Consider the following 16,464-nt stretch of genomic DNA (forward strand, 5'->3'; position numbering starts at 1 on the left):
ACGCCCAGGGTGACTGAGTTGACAAAGAGGGGGATGCTACAGTAGAACGCCCAGGGTGACTGAGTTGACATAGAGGGGGACGCTACAGTAGAACGCCCAGGGTGACTGAGTTGAGGAAGAGGGGGATGCTACAGTAGAACGCCCAGGGTGACTGAGTTGACATAGAGGGGGACGCTACAGTAGAACGCCCAGGGTGACTGAGTTGAGGAAGAGGGGGACGCTACAGTAGAACGCCCAGGGTGACTGAGTTGACATAGAGGGGGATGCTACAGTAGAACGCCCAGGGTGACTGAGTTGAGGAAGAGGGGGACGCTACAGTAGAACGCCCAGGGTGACTGAGTTGACATAGAGGGGGATGCTACAGTAGAACGCCCAGGGTGACTGAGTTGACATAGATGGGGATGCTACAGTAGGACGCCGAGGGTGACTGAGTTGACATAGAGGGGGACACTACAGTAGAACGCCCAGGGTTTCTGAGTTGACATAGTGGGGGACACTACAGTAGAACGCCCAGGGTGACTGAGTTGACATAGAGGGGGATGCTACAGTAGAACGCCCAGGGTGACTGAGTTGACATAGAGGGGGATGCTACAGTAGAACGCCCAGGGTGACTGAGTTGACATAGAGGGGGACGCTACAGTAGAACGCCCAGGGTGACTGAGTTGAGGAAGAGGGGGATGCTACAGTAGAACGCCCAGGGTGACTGAGTTGACATAGAGGGGGACGCTACAGTAGAACGCCCAGGGTGACTGAGTTGACATAGAGGGGGACGCTACAGTAGAACGCCCAGGGTGACTGAGTTGACGTAGAGGGGGATGCTACAGTAGAACGCCCAGGGTGACTGAGTTGACGTAGAGGGGGATGCTACAGTAGAACGCCCAGGGTGACTGAGTTGACATAGAGGGGGACGCTACAGTAGAATGCCCAGGGTGACTGAGTTGACATAGAGGGGAACGCTACAGTAGAACGCCCAGGGTGACTGAGTTGAGGAAGAGGGGGATGCTACAGTAGAACGCCCAGGGTGACTGAGTTGACATAGAGGGGGATGCTACAGTAGAAAGCCCAGGGTGACTGAGTTGACATAGAGGGGGATGCTACAGTAGAACGCCCAGGGTGACTGAGTTGACATAGAGGGGGACGCTACAGTAGAACGCCCAGGGTGACTGAGTTGACATAGAGGGGGATGCTACAGTAGAATGCCCAGGGTGACTGAGGTGACATAGAGGGGGACGCTACAGTAGGACGCCCAGGGTGACTGAGTTGACATAGAGGGGGACGCTACAGTAGAACGCTCAGGGTGTCTGAGTTGACATAGAGGGGAACGCTACAGTAGAACGCCCAGGGTGACTGAGTTGACATAGAGGGGGATGCTACAGTAGAACGCCCAGGGTGACTGAGTTGACATAGAGGGGGACGCTACAGTAGAATGCCCTGGGTGACTGAGTTGACATAGAGGGGGATGCTACAGTACAACTCCCAGGGTGACTGAGTTGACATAGAGGGGGATGCTACAGTAGCACGCCCAGGGTGACTGAGTTGACATAGAGGGGGACGCTACAGTAGAACGCCCAGGGTGACTGAGTTGACATAGAGGGGGACGCTACAGTAGAACGCCCAGGGTGACTGAGTTGAGGAAGAGGGGGATGCTACAGTAGAACGCCCAGGGTGACTGAGTTGACATAGAGGGGGACGCTACAGTAGAACGCCCAGGGTGACTGAGTTGACATAGAGGGGGACGCTACAGTAGAACGCCCAGGGTGACTGAGTTGACGTAGAGGGGGACGCTACAGTAGAACGCCCAGGGTGACTGAGTTGACGTAGAGGGGGATGCTACAGTAGAACGCCCAGGGTGACTGAGTTGACATAGAGGGGGACGCTACAGTAGAACGCCCAGGGTGACTGAGTTGACATAGAGGGGGATGCTACAGTAGAACGCCCAGGGTGACTGAGTTGAGGAAGAGGGGGATGCTACAGTAGAACGCCCAGGGTGACTGAGTTGACATAGAGGGGGATGATTCAGTAGAACTACCAGGGTGACTGAGTTGATATAGAGGGGGATGCTACAGTAGAACGCCCAGGGTGACTGAGTTGACATAGAGGGGGATGATTCAGTAGAACTACCAGGGTGACTGAGTTGAAATAGAGGGGGACGCTACAGTAGAACGCCCAGGGTGACTGAGTTGACATAGAGGGGGATGCTACAATAGCACGCCCAGGGTGACTGAGTTGACATAGAGGGGGACGCTACAGTAGAACGCCCTGGGTGACTGAGTTGACATAGAGGGGATGCTACAGTAGAACGCCCAGGGTGACTGAGTTGACATAGAGGGGGATGCTACAGTAGAACGCCCAGGGTGACTGAGTTGACATAGAGGGGGACGCTACAGTAGAACGCCCAGGGTGACTGAGTTGAGGAAGAGGGGGATGCTACAGTAGAACGCCCAGGGTGACTGAGTTGAGGAAGAGGGGGACGCTACAGTAGAACGCCCAGGGTGACTGAGTTGACATAAAGGGGGACGCTACAGTAGAACGCCCAGGGTGACTGAGTTGAGGAAGAGGGGGATGCTACAGTAGAACGCCCAGGGTGACTGAGTTGACATAGAGGGGGACGCTACAGTAGAACGCCCAGGGTGACTGAGTTGACATAGAGGGGGACGCTACAGTAGAACGCCCAGGGTGACTGAGTTGACGTAGAGGGGGATGCTACAGTAGAACGCCCAGGGTGACTGAGTTGACGTAGAGGGGGATGCTACAGTAGAACGCCCAGGGTGACTGAGTTGACATAGAGGGGGATGCTACAGTAGGACGCCCAGGGTGACTGAGTTGACATAGAGGGGGACGCTACAGTAGAACGCCCAGGGTGACTGAGTTGAGGAAGAGGGGGATGCTACAGTAGAACTCCCAGGGTGACTGAGTTGTCATAGAGGGGGACGCTACAGTAGAACACCCAGGGTGACTGAGTTGACATAGAGGGGGATGCTACAGTAGAACGCCCAGGGTGACTGAGTTGACATAGAGGGGGACGCTACAGTAGAATGCCCAGGGTGACTGAGTTGACATAGAGGGGGACGCTACAGTAGAACGCCCAGGGTGACTGAGTTGACATAGAGGGGGATGCTACAGTAGAATGCCCAGGGTGACTGAGGTGACATAGAGGGGGACGCTACAGTAGGACGCCCAGGGTGACTGAGTTGACATAGAGGGGGACGCTACAGTAGAACGCTCAGGGTGTCTGAGTTGACATAGAGGGGGATGCTACAGTAGAACGCCCAGGGTGACTGAGTTGACATAGAGGGGGATGCTACAGTAGGACGCCCAGGGTGACTGAGTTGACATAGAGGGGGATGCTACAGTAGAACGCCCAGGGTGACTGAGTTGACATAGAGGGGGACGCTACAGTAGAACGCCCTGGGTGACTGAGTTGACATAGAGGGGATGCTACAGTAGAACGCCCAGGGTGACTGAGTTGAGGAAGAGGGGGATGCTACAGTACAAAGCCAAGGGTGACTGAGTTGACATAGAGGGGAACGCTACAGTAGAACGCCCAGGGTGACTGAGTTGAGGAAGAGGGGGACGCTACAGTAGAACGCCCAGGGTGACTGAGTTGACATAGAGGGGGATGATACAGTAGAACGCCCAGGGTGACTGAGTTGACATAAAGGGGGACGCTACAGTAGAACGCCCTGGGTGACTGAGATGACATAGAGGGGGACGCTACAGTAAAACGCCCAGGGTGACTGAGTTGAGGAAGAGGGGGATGCTACAGTAGAACGCCCAGGGTGACTGAGTTGACATAGAGGGGGACGCTACAGTAGAACGCCCAGGGTGACTGAGTTGAGGAAGAGGGGGATGCTACAGTAGAACTCCCAGGGTGACTGAGTTGTCATAGAGGGGGACGCTACAGTAGAACACCCAGGGTGACTGAGTTGACATAGAGGGGGATGCTACAGTAGAACGCCCAGGGTGACTGAGTTGACATAGAGGGGGACGCTACAGTAGAACGCCCAGGGTGACTGAGTTGACATAGAGGGGGACGCTACAGTAGAACGCCCAGGGTGACAGAGTTGACATAGATGGGGATGCTACAGTAGAATGCCCAGGGTGACTGAGTTGACATAGAGGGGGACGCTACAGTAGAACGCCCAGGGTGACTGAGTTGACATAGAGGGGGATGCTACAGTAGAACGCCCAGGGTGACTGAGTTGACATAGAGGGGAACGCTACAGTAGAACGCCCAGGGTGACTGAGTTGACATAGAGGGGGACGCTACAGTAGAACGCCCAGGGTGACTGAGTTGAGGAAGAGGGGGATGCTACAGTAGAACGCCCAGGGTGACTGAGTTGAGGAAGAGGGGGACGCTACAGTCGAACGCCCAGGGTGACTGAGTTGACATAGAGGGGGATGCTACAGTAGAACGCCCAGGGTGACTGAGTTGACATAGAGGGGGACGCTACAGTAGAACTGCCAGGGTGACTGAGTTGACATAGAGGGGGACGCTACAGTAGAACGCCCAGGTTGACTGAGTTGAGGAAGAGGGGGATGATACAGTAGAAAGTGAGTGAATAAGGAGGAGAGGAAGTGGAGCCTCTGTCAGCCGGACTGCCTGCCTGTCTCTCTCCAGTCCTGTTGGAGCAGCCCCATGTCTTCACAGCAACACATTGTGCTGATTCAACATACTGGGATGTTACCGTCATACCATGATACTAACCACTGTTGGGTAGTGGGTGGGAAGGTGTGTGTCCTGTGTTCATTCGTGTTGGTTGGTGGGTGGGAAGGTGTGTGTCCTGTGTTCAGCCGTGCTGGTTGGAGGGTGGGAAGGTGTGTGTCCTGTGTTCAGCCGTGCTGGTTGGAGGGTGGGAAGGTGTGTATCCTGTGTTCAGCCGTGCTGGTTGGAGGGTGGGAAGGTGTGTGTGTGTCCTGTGTCCAGCCGTGCTGGTTGGAGGGTGGGAAGGTGTGTGTGTGTCCTGTGTTCAGCCGTGCTGGTTGGAGGGTGGGAAGGTGTGTGTGTGTCCTGTGTTCAGCCGCGCTGGTTGGAGGGTGGGAAGGTGTGTGTGTGTGTCCTGTGTTCAGCCGTGCTGGTTGGAGGGTGGGAAGGTGTGTGTGTGTCCTGTGTCCAGCCGTGCTGGTTGGAGGGTGGGAAGGTGTGTGTGTGTGTGTCCTGTGTTCAGCCGTGCTGGTTGGAGGGTGGGAAGGTGTGTCCTGTGTTCAGCCGTGCTGGTTGGAGGGTGGGAAGGTGTGTGTGTGTCCTGTGTTCAGCCGTGCTGGTTGGAGGGTGGGAAGGTGTGTCCTGTGTTCAGCCGTGCTGGTTGGAGGGTGGGAAGGTGTGTGTGTGTGTCCTGTGTCCTGTGTTCAGCCGTGCTGGTTGGAGGGTGGGAAGGTGTGTGTCCTGTGTTCAGCCGTGCTGGTTGGTGGGTGGGAAGGTGTGTGTCCTGTGTTCAGCCGTGCTGGTTGGAGGGTGGGAAGGTGTGTGTGTGTCCTGTGTTCAGCCGTGCTGGTTGGAGGGTGGGAAGGTGTGTGTGTGTCCTGTGTTCAGCCGTGCTGGTTGGAGGGTGGGAAGGTGTGTGTGTGTCCTGTGTTCAGCCGTGCTGGTTGGAGGGTGGGAAGGTGTGTGTGTGTCCTGTGTTCAGCCGTGCTGGTTGGAGGGTGGGAAGGTGTGTGTGTGTCCTGTGTTCAGCCGTGCTGGTTGGAGGGTGGGAAGGTGTGTGTGTCCTGTGTTCAGCCGTGCTGGTTGGAGGGTGGGAAGGTGTGTCCTGTGTTCAGCCGTGCTGGTTGGAGGGTGGGAAGGTGTGTGTGTGTGTCCTGTGTCCTGTGTTCAGCCGTGCTGGTTGGAGGGTGGGAAGGTGTGTCCTGTGTTCAGCCCTGCTGGTTGGAGGGTGGGAAGGTGTGTGTGTGTCCTGTGTTCAGCCGTGCTGGTTGGAGGGTGGGAAGGTGTGTGTGTGTCCTGTGTTCAGCCGTGCTGGTTGGAGGGTGGGAAGGTGTGTGTGTGTCCTGTGTTCAGCCGTGCTCTCTGTTGCAGCCTGTGCAGCGTGAGGAGGACGTGGCAGCAGGGAAAGACAGATGGAGACAGAAGTTACTGTCTGCTATGAACACTGGGACGGTAACACTCCACTCCTCATCCTCCTCTTCTTCTCCTCTGCCTGCTTCTCTTCCTCTTCCTCTTCCTGCTCATCCTCTCCCTTCTCCTATTGCTTCTAGACAGACAGGCAGGCAGGCAGACAGACACTCTGAGGAACTCTCTATTTGACCAACAGTTAGTGAACAGCAGTACTTCAGAATATCAGACAGTTTTAGCTCTCTGTGTTCGGTTTTAGCTCTCCTGTCCCAGATTCCTCTGTCCTCCATTTATCATGTCCCAGTAGTTAGTTGGAAGAGAGGCTGTGAGACTGAAGAGAGGCTGTGAGACTGAGGAGAGGCTGTGAGACTGAAGAGAGGCTGTGAGACTGAGGAGAGGCTGTGAGACTGAAGAGAGGCTGTGAGACTGAGGAGAGGCTGTGAGACTGAAGAGAGGCTGTGAGACTGAAGAGAGGCTGAGAGACTGAGGAGAGGCTGTGAGACTTAGGAGAGGCTGTGAGACTTAGGAGAGGCTGTGAGACTTAGGAGAGGCTGTGAGACTGAGGAGAGGCTGTGAGACTGAGGAGAGGCTGTGAGACTGAGGAGAGGCTGTGAGACTGAGGAGAGGCTGTGAGACTGAGGAGAGGCTGTGAGACTGAGGAGAGGCTGTGAGACTGAGGAGAGGCTGTGAGACTGAAGAGAGGCTGTGAGACTGAGGAGAGGCTGTGAGACTGAGGAGAGGCTGTGAGACTGAGGAGAGGCTGTGAGACTGAGGAGAGGCTGTTAGACTGAGGAGAGGCTGAGAGACTGAGGAGAGGCTGAGAGACTGAGGAGAGGCTGAGAGACTGAGGAGAGGCTGAGAGACTGAGGAGAGGCTGTGAGACTGAGGAGAGGCTGTGAGACTGAGGAGAGGCTGTGAAACTGAGGAGAGGCTGTGAGACTGAGGAGAGGCTGTGTGGCTGGAGCTTACAGACTCAAACAGAAACATGGCTTGACTAACTGACTACAGACTCAAACAGAAACATGGCTTGACTAACTGACTAGAAAGGAAGGACAATGAGCAATACTGTGGCCTGGTTTAACACAGCAGATTCTATCCCAGCTTCACCCAGCTCCCGACCTTAACCCAGCTCCCGACCTTAACCCAGCTCCCTACCTTAACCCAGCTCCCTACCTTAACCCAGCTCCCTACCTTAACCCAGCTCCCTACCTTAACCCAGCTCCCGACCTTAACCCAGCTCCCGACCTTAACCCAGCTCCCGACCTTAACCCAGCTCCCGACCTTAACCCAGCTCCCGACCTTAACCCAGCTCCCTACCTTAACCCAGCTCCCGACCTTAACCCAGCTCCCGACCTTAACCCAGCTCCCTACCTTAACCCAGCTCCCTACCTTAACCCAGCTCCCTACCTTAACCCAGCTCCCGACCTTAACCCAGCTCCCGACCTTAACCCAGCTCCCGACCTTAACCCAGCTCCCGACCTTAACCCAGCTCCCGACCTTAACCCAGCTCCCTACCTTAACCCAGCTCCCGACCTTAACCCAGCTCCCGACCTTAACCCAGCTCCCGACCTTAACCCAGCTCCCTACCTTAACCCAGCTCCCTACCTTAACCCAGCTCCCTACCTTAACCCAGCTCCCTACCTTAACCCAGCTCCCGACCTTAACCCAGCTCCCGACCTTAACCCAGCTCCCGACCTTAACCCAGCTCCCTACCTTAACCCAGCTCCCGACCTTAACCCAGCTCCCGACCTTAGCTCCCGACCTTAACCCAGCTCCCGACCTTAACCCAGCTCCCGACCTTAACCCAGCTCCCGACCTTAACCCAGCTCCGACCTTAACCCAGCTCCCTACCTTAGCTCCCGACCTTAACCCAGCTCCCTACCTTAACCCAGCTCCCGACCTTAACCCAGCTCCCGACCTTAACCCAGCTCCCGACCTTAACCCAGCTCCCTACCTTAACCCAGCTCCCGACCTTAACCCAGCTCCCGACCTTAACCCAGCTCCCGACCTTAACCCAGCTCCCGACCTTAACCCAGCTCCAGACCTTAACCCAGCTCCCGACCTTAACCCAGCTCCAGACCTTAACCCAGCTTCCTACCTTAACCCAGCTCCCTACCTTAACCCAGCTCCCGACCTTAACCCAGCTCCCGACCTTAACCCAGCTCCCTACCTTAACCCAGCTCCCGACCTTAACCCAGCTCCCGACCTTAACCCAGCTCCCGACCTTAACCCAGCTCCCGACCTTAACCCAGCTCCCGACCTTAACCCAGCTCCCGACCTTAACCCAGCTCCCTACCTTAACCCACCTCCCGACCTTAACCCAGCTCCCGACCTTAACCCAGCTCCCGACCTTAACCCAGCTCCCGACCTTAACCCAGCTCCCGACCTTAACCCAGCTCCCGACCTTAACACAGCTCCCTACCTTAACCCAGCTCCCTACCTTAACCCAGCTCCCGACCTTAACCCAGCTCCCGACCTTAACCCAGCTCCCGACCTTAACCCAGCTCCCGACCTTAACCCAGCTCCTGATAATCCTCTCCTCTTCCCACTGATGTTGCTCTGACTAGATGGCAGAACATTGTCAATAGGTGCCTTGTGGGACACGTACACTCTGTAACTTCCTGCTCTGGATACAACGGGGTGTGTGTGTGTGTGTGTGTGTGTGTGTGTGTGGTGACATATGGCCCAGAGGAAATCCCCTGGCAGTAATTTCCCAAAGGGCTTAGCGGCCTGCAGGAAGGAGGAGTGTGTGATGCAGAGAGAGCGGCAGGGATGTGGTGGTGTCAGGAGAGAGTCCTGACCTCATAGTGTGTGTGTATCTTTGGGTTCATTTCAGTTCAAGACCACATGGCCACCACCCTCAGCAGGGGTGCTTAATGCCGGATGCATCCAGTTTTCAGGGGAAATGGAAAGAGAGCCTGTGGCTCAACTTTCTCTTTTGGATGATAACAAGCACTCCATCTTAACTCCTCCTCCACATTTACTGGATTGGTTGAACAGTGCAGAAGAGAACCTCCCAGCCAGGACCAGAATGAAAGGCCTGCTATGTTAGGTTGCATGGACACTAAGCTCCTGTCTTACTGACATCACACAGAGACCAGGGAGGACAGGGAGGTTTTTACTGCAGTTAGAGAGAGAGACGAGGCAGGGAGGGAAGGAAGGAGGGAGGGGAGGAGGGAGGGAGGGAGGGGAGGAGGAGAAGGAGGTTTGTACTGCAGTTAAAGGGAGGGGAGGGAGGAGGAGGAGGGAGGAGACGAGATGAGGAAGGAGGAGACGAGAGGAGGAGAGGGAGGGAAGGGAGGTGGAGAGGGAGGTTTTTACTGCAGTTAGAGGGAGGGGAGGAGGAGAGGGGGAGATGGAGGGAGAGGTTCTGTTGGACTCGTTCCTCTCAAACGGTTGAACCAAATATAAACCTGACCCACTTCACTTCCTGCCTGTCTGTCATCCAGAATAACTTGAGCTCCACACACAGAGAACCCCCAGGAGACACTTGTCTTTCACAACACGTAGAGAGAATTGTTTGTTTGTGTGTGTGTGTGACCCCACTGCTTGTCATTTGAAATAGAATCAGAACTGAAGCTGCCCACAGTGAGGGACAGTTCATCCTGCCACCTCCTTCTCTGGTACGCAAACACATGCTGCACAGATGGGTGATTATGTGTGGTGTGTGTGGGCGATGGGTGGTGTGTGTGGGAGCTAGGTGGGGTTTGAGCGCTAGGTGGTGCTGTTGTCCACATTAGGATCTCACCAAGTGTTGTATCACTGGGAGATCTACAACCACTGTCTGTGTGTGTATGTATGTTTCAACTTTTAATATCACGTGCACAAGTACAGTGAAATGACTTTCTGCCAGCTCCAAACACTACAATGCAGTAATCGATATTAATGTTCAGTGGAACATTGATTAGTGGCCAAACAGCAGTATTGTCCAGCTCAGTAGGACATTGGTTAGTGGCCAAACAGCAGACATCTCTCAGTGGAACATTGGTTAGTGACCAAACGGCAATCCTGTCTCATTGGAACATTGGTTAGTGGCCAAACGGCAATCCTGTCTCATTGGAACATTGGTTAGTGTCCAAACAGCAGTCCTGTCTCATTGGAACATTGGTTAGTGTCCAAACAGCAGTCCTGTCTCATTGGAACATTGGTTAGTGTCCAAACAGCAGTCCTGTCTCATTGGAACATTGGTTAGTGGCCAAACGGCAGTCCTGTCTCATTGGAACATTGGTTAGTGTCCAAACAGCAGTCCTGTCTCATTGGAACATTGTTTAGTGGCCAATACCACTCCAATACCTTGATTGGCTACACCAGGATGGCACCGGAGAAGATGGCTGCCGTTTTACAGCCCTCTAACCAATTGTACTATTATGTGTGTTTTTCCGCGTTATTTGTAATTTATTTTGTACATAATGTTTCTGCCATCGTCTCTTATAACCAAAAAGAGCTTCTGGATATCAGGACAGCGATTACTCACCTCGTATTGGACAAAGATTTTTTCTTCAATGAGTCGGAAGCGAAGGATATCCTACAGACACCCGACAAGGCCCAAATCCCCGTCATTCGCAGGAGAAAGAGACGGAGATATCGTGGACGTAGGTCGGGGTGCCTTGTAAGGATCCGACGGTGAGCGAGTAAACTTCCTCTTCCATCAATCCTATTAGCCAATGTTCAATCATTGGAAAACAAATTGGATGACCTAAGATTACGGTTATCCTACCAACGGGACATTAAAAACTGTAATATCTTATGTTTCACCGAGTCGTGGCTGAACGACGACATGGACAACATACATCGGCAGGATAGAACGGCTGACTCCGGTAAGACAAGGGGTGATGGTCTGTGTATATTTGTAAACAACAGCTGGTGCACAAAATCAAATACTAAGGAAGTCTCGAGGTTTTGCTCGCCTGAGGTAGAGTATCTTATGATAAGCTGTAGACCCACTATCTACCAAGAGAGTTTTCATCTATATTTTTCATAGTTGTCTATTTACCACTACAAGCAGGCAGCGCTCCTAGTGGCCGGGGACTTTAATGCAGGGAAACTTAAATCCGTTCTACCTAATTTCTACCAGCATGTTAAATGTGCAACCAGAGGAAAAAAAACTCTAGACCACCTTTACTCATTTTACATTTAAGTCATTTAGCAGACGCTCTTATCCAGAGCGACTTACAAATTGGTGCATTCTACTTAGGGTGGGACAACCACCGCCTTTTTTCTGCACACAAAGAGACGCATACAAAGCTCTCCATCACCCTCCATTTGGCAAATCTGATCATAACTCTATCCTCCTGATTCCTGCTTATAAGCAAAAACTAAAGCAGGAAGTACCAGTGACTCGGTTAATAAAAAAGTGGTCAGATGACGCAGATGCTTAGCTACAGGACTGTTTTGCTAGCACAGACTGGAACATGTTCCGGGATTCTTCAGATAGCATTGAGGAGTACACCACATCAGTCACTGGCTTCATCAATAAGTGCATCGATGACGTCGTCCCCACAGTGACCGTACGTACATACCCCAACCAGAAGCCATGGATTACAGTAAACATCCGCACTGAGCTAAAGGGTAGAGCTGCCGCTTTCAAGGAGCGGGACTCTAACCCTGACGCTTATAATAAATCCCTCGAACCATCAAACAGGCAAAGAGTCAATACAGGACTAAGATTGAATCGTACTACACCGGCTCTGACGCTCGTCGGATGTGGCAGGGCTTGAAAACTATTACAGACTACAAAGGGAAGCACAGCCGCGAGCTGCCCAGTGACACAAGCCTACCAGATGAGCTAAACCACTTCTATGCTCGCTTCGAGGCAAGCAACACTGAAGCATGCATGAGAGCACCAGCTGTTCTGGATGACTATGTGATCACGCTCTCTGTAGCTGATGTCAGTAAGACTTTTAAGCAGGTCAACATTCACAGACGGATTACCAGGACGTGTACACCGAGTATGTGTTGACCAACTGGCAAGTGTCTTCACTGACATTTTCAACATGTCCCTGACTGAGTCTGTAATACCAACATGTTTCAAGCAGACCAACATAGTCCCCGTGCTCAAGGACACTAAGATAACCTGCCTAAATGACTACCGACCCGTAGCACTGACGTCTGTAGCCATGAAGTGCTTTGAAAGGCTGGTCATGGCTCACATCAACACCATTATCCCAGAAACCCTAGACCCACTCCAATTTGCATACCGCCCCAACAGATCCACAGATGATGCAATCTCTATTGCACTCCACACTGCCCTTTCCCACCTGGACAAGAGGAACACCTACGTGAGAATGCTATTCATTGACTACAGCTCAGCGTTCAACACCATAGTGCCCTCAAAGCTCATCACTAAGCTAAGGATCCTGGGACTAAACACCTCCCTCTGCAACTGGATCCTGGATTTCCTGACGGGCCGCCCCCAGGTGGTAAGGGTAGGTAACAACACATCTGCCACACTGATCCTCAACATGGGGACCCCTCAGGGGTGCGTGCTCAGTCCCCTCCTGTACTCCCTGTTCACCCATGACTGTATGGCCAGGTACAACTCCAACACCATCATTAAGTTTGCCGATGACACAACAGTGGTAGGCCTGATCACCGACAACAATGACATAGCCTATAGGGAGAAGGTCAGAAACCTGGCTGTGTGGTGCCAGGATAACAACCTCTCCCTCAACGTGACCAAGACAAAGGAGATGATTGTGGACTACAGGAAAAAAAAGAGGACCGAGCACGCCCCCATTCTCATCGACGGGGCTGTAGTGGAACAGGTTGAGAGCTTCAAGTTCCTTGGTGTCCACATCACCAACAAACTATCATGGTCCAAACACACCAAGACAGTCGTGAAGAGGGCACGACAAAGCCTATTCCACCTCAGGAGACTGAAAAGATTTGGCATGGGTCCTCAGATCCTCAAAATGTTCTACAGCTGCACCATCGAGAGCATCCTGACTGGTTGCATCACCGCCTGGTATGGCAACTGCTCGGCCTCCGACCGCAAGGCACTACAGAGGGTAGTGCGTACGGCCCAGTACATCACTGGGGCCAAGCTTCCTGCCATCCAGGACCTCTATACCAGGCGGTGTCAGAGGAAGGCCCTCAAAATTGTCAAAGACTCCAGCCACCCTAGTCATAGACTGTTCTCTCTGCTACCGCACGGCAAGCGGTACCGGAGCGCCAAGTCTAGGTCCAAAAGGCTTCTCAACAGCTTATACCCCCAAGACATAAGACTCCTGAACATCTAATCAATTGGCTACCTGGACTATTTGCACTGCCCCCCCACCCCCACCCAATATTTTTACGCTGCTGCTACTCTGTTAATTATTAATGCATAGTCACTTTAACTCTACCCACATGTACATATTACCTCAACTACCTCAATTAGCCGGTGCCCCCGCACATTGACTCTGCACCGGCACCCCCCTGTATATATAGCCTCCCTACTGTTATTACACATTGACTCTGCACCGGTACCCCCCTGTATATATAGCCTCCCTACTGTTATTACACATTGACTCTGTACCGGTACCCCCCTGTATATATAGCCTCCCTACTGTTATTACACATTGACTCTGCACCGGTACCCCCCTGTATATATAGCCTCCCTACTGTTATTACACATTGACTCTGCACCGGTACCCCCCTGTATATATAGCCTCCCTACTGTTATTACACATTGACTCTGCACCGGTACCCCCCTGTATATATAGCCTCCCTACTGTTATTACACATTGACTCTGCACCGGTACCCCCCTGTATATATAGCCTCCCTACTGTTATTACACATTGACTCTGTACCGGTACCCCCCTGTATATATAGCCTCCCTACTGTTATTACACATTGACTCTGCACCGGTACCCCCCTGTATATATAGCCTCCCTACTGTTATTACACATTGACTCTGCACCGGTACCCCCCTGTATATATAGCCTCCCTACTGTTATTACACATTGACTCTGCACCGGTACCCCCCTGTATATATAGCCTCCCTACTGTTATTACACATTGACTCTGCACCGGTACCCCCCCTGTATATATAGCCTCCCTACTGTTATTACACATTGACTCTGCACCGGTACCCCCCTGTATATATAGCCTCCCTACTGTTATTATACATTGACTCTGCACCGGTACCCCCCTGTATATATAGCCTCCCTACTGTTATTACACATTGACTCTGCACCGGTACCCCCCTGTATATATAGCCTCCCTACTGTTATTACACATTGACTCTGCACCGGTACCCCCCCTGTATATATAGCCTCCCTACTGTTATTACACATTGACGCTGCACCGGTACCCCCCTGTATATATAGCCTCCCTACTGTTACTACACATTGACTCTGCACCGGTACCCCCCTGTATATATAGCCTCCCTACTGTTATTACACATTGACTCTGCACCGGTACCCCCCTGTATATATAGCCTCCCTACTGTTATTACACATTGACTCTGCACCGGTACCCCCCTGTATATATAGCCTCCCTACTGTTATTACACATTGACTCTGTACCGGTACCCCCCTGTATATATAGCCTCCCTACTGTTATTACACATTGACTCTGCACCGGTACCCTCCTGTATATATAGCCTCCCTACTGTTATTACACATTGACGCTGCACCGGTACCCCCCTGTATATATAGCCTCCCTACTGTTATTACACATTGACGCTGCACCGGTACCCCCCTGTATATATAGCCTCCCTACTGTTATTACACATTGACTCTGCACCGGTACCCCCCTGTATATATAGCCTCCCTACTGTTATTACACATTGACTCTGCACCGGTACCCCCCTGTATATATAGCCTCCCTACTGTTATTACACATTGACTCTGCACCGGTACCCCCCTGTATATATAGCCTCCCTACTGTTATTACACATTGACTCTGCACCGGTACCCCCCTGTATATAGCCTCCCTACTGTTATTACACATTGACTCTGCACCGGTGCCCCCCCTGTATATATAGCCTCCCTACTGTTATTACACATTGACGCTGCACCGGTACCCCCCTGTATATATAGCCTCCCTACTGTTATTACACATTGACTCTGCACCGGTACCCCCCTGTATATATAGCCTCCCTACTGTTATTACACATTGACTCTGCACCGGTACCCTCCTGTATATATAGCCTCCCTACTGTTATTACACATTGACTCTGCACCGGTACCCCCCTGTATATATAGCCTCCCTACTGTTATTACACATTGACTCTGTACCGGTACCCCCCTGTATATATAGCCTCCCTACTGTTATTACACATTGACTCTGCACCGGTACCCCCCTGTATATATAGCCTCCCTACTGTTATTACATTTACATTTACATTTTAGTCATTTAGCAGACGCTCTTATCCAGAGCGACTTACAGTTAGTGAATACATATATATATATTTTTCATACTGGTCCCCCGTGGGAATTGAACCCACAACCCTGGCGTTGCAAACGCCATGCTCTATCAACTGAGCTACATCCCAATTGTGCGCTGCCCGTGAGTCTCCCGGTCGCGGCCGGCTGCGACAGAGCCTGGATTCGAACCAGGATCTCTAGTGGCACTGCTAGCTATAGCTCAGCCTTAGACCACTGCGCCACTCAGGACTCAGGGTACACATTGACTCTGCACCGGTACCCCCCTGTATATATAGCCTCCCTACTGTTATTACACATTGACTCTGCACCGGTACCCCCCTGTATATATAGCCTCCCTACTGTTATTACACATTGACTCTGCACCGGTACCCCCCTGTATATATTTTATGTGATTTGAAACAGCAGTCCTGTCTCAGTGGAACATTGTTTAGTGTCCAAACAGCAGTCCTGTCTCAGTGGAACATTGGTTAGTGGCCAAACAGCAGTCCTTTCCAGCTCAGTGGAACATTGGTTAGTGGTCAAACAGCAGTCCTTTCTCAGTGGAACATTGGTTAGTGGCCAAACAGCAGTCCTTTCCAGCTCAGTGGAACATTGGTTAGTGGCCAAACAGCAGTCTTGTCTCAGTGTAACATTGTTTAGTCGGCAAACCGCAGTCCTGTCTCAGTGGAAAAGTGGTTAGTGTCCAAACAGCAGTCCTGTCTCAGTGATCTTTCTTGGTCTTTACTGGTGTCTACTGTTCTATCTTGGCTTCTACTGGCTTCTACTGGTCTCTACTGGCTTCTTTTTGCCTCTACTATATCTTGGCTTCTACTGGTCTCTACTGGCCTCTACTGGTCTATATTGGGTCTCTCTTGGCCTCTACTGTTCTCTACTGGTCTTTTTTGGTCTCTATTGGCTCTACAGGTGCTTGTGTTCTTAATGTGTCTCTAACCAGAGTGGTGTGGAGAAGCTGACCTGGAGGGACCGTCTGCCTGGGTACCTCATCAACATCTCCTCCATCCTCTTCATGGTGAGTGTGCTTTTAGTTTGGCCTGACACTC

At 52.3% G+C, this 16,464-nt stretch overlaps 1 protein-coding gene across 1 annotated transcript in view; it reads left to right on the forward strand.

The window, feature by feature from the left end:
• Positions 1 to 16,464, forward strand: part of LOC311121831 (anoctamin-1-like) — a gene marked incomplete at both ends in the record, with an annotated part of 77,928 nt that overhangs the window by 57,722 nt on the left and 3,742 nt on the right. Inside the window, 2 exons of the mRNA XM_084196273.1 lie at positions 6,017 to 6,097; positions 16,359 to 16,433. Of these exons, the coding sequence (XP_084052399.1) occupies positions 6,017 to 6,097; positions 16,359 to 16,433 (156 nt within the window). The remainder of the gene's footprint in view (positions 1 to 6,016; positions 6,098 to 16,358; positions 16,434 to 16,464) is intronic.

Source organism: Coregonus lavaretus, assembly GCF_964263955.1.
Source record: "Coregonus lavaretus genome assembly, contig: HAP1_SCAFFOLD_2184, whole genome shotgun sequence".
Lineage (NCBI taxonomy): Eukaryota > Metazoa > Chordata > Actinopteri > Salmoniformes > Salmonidae > Coregonus > Coregonus lavaretus.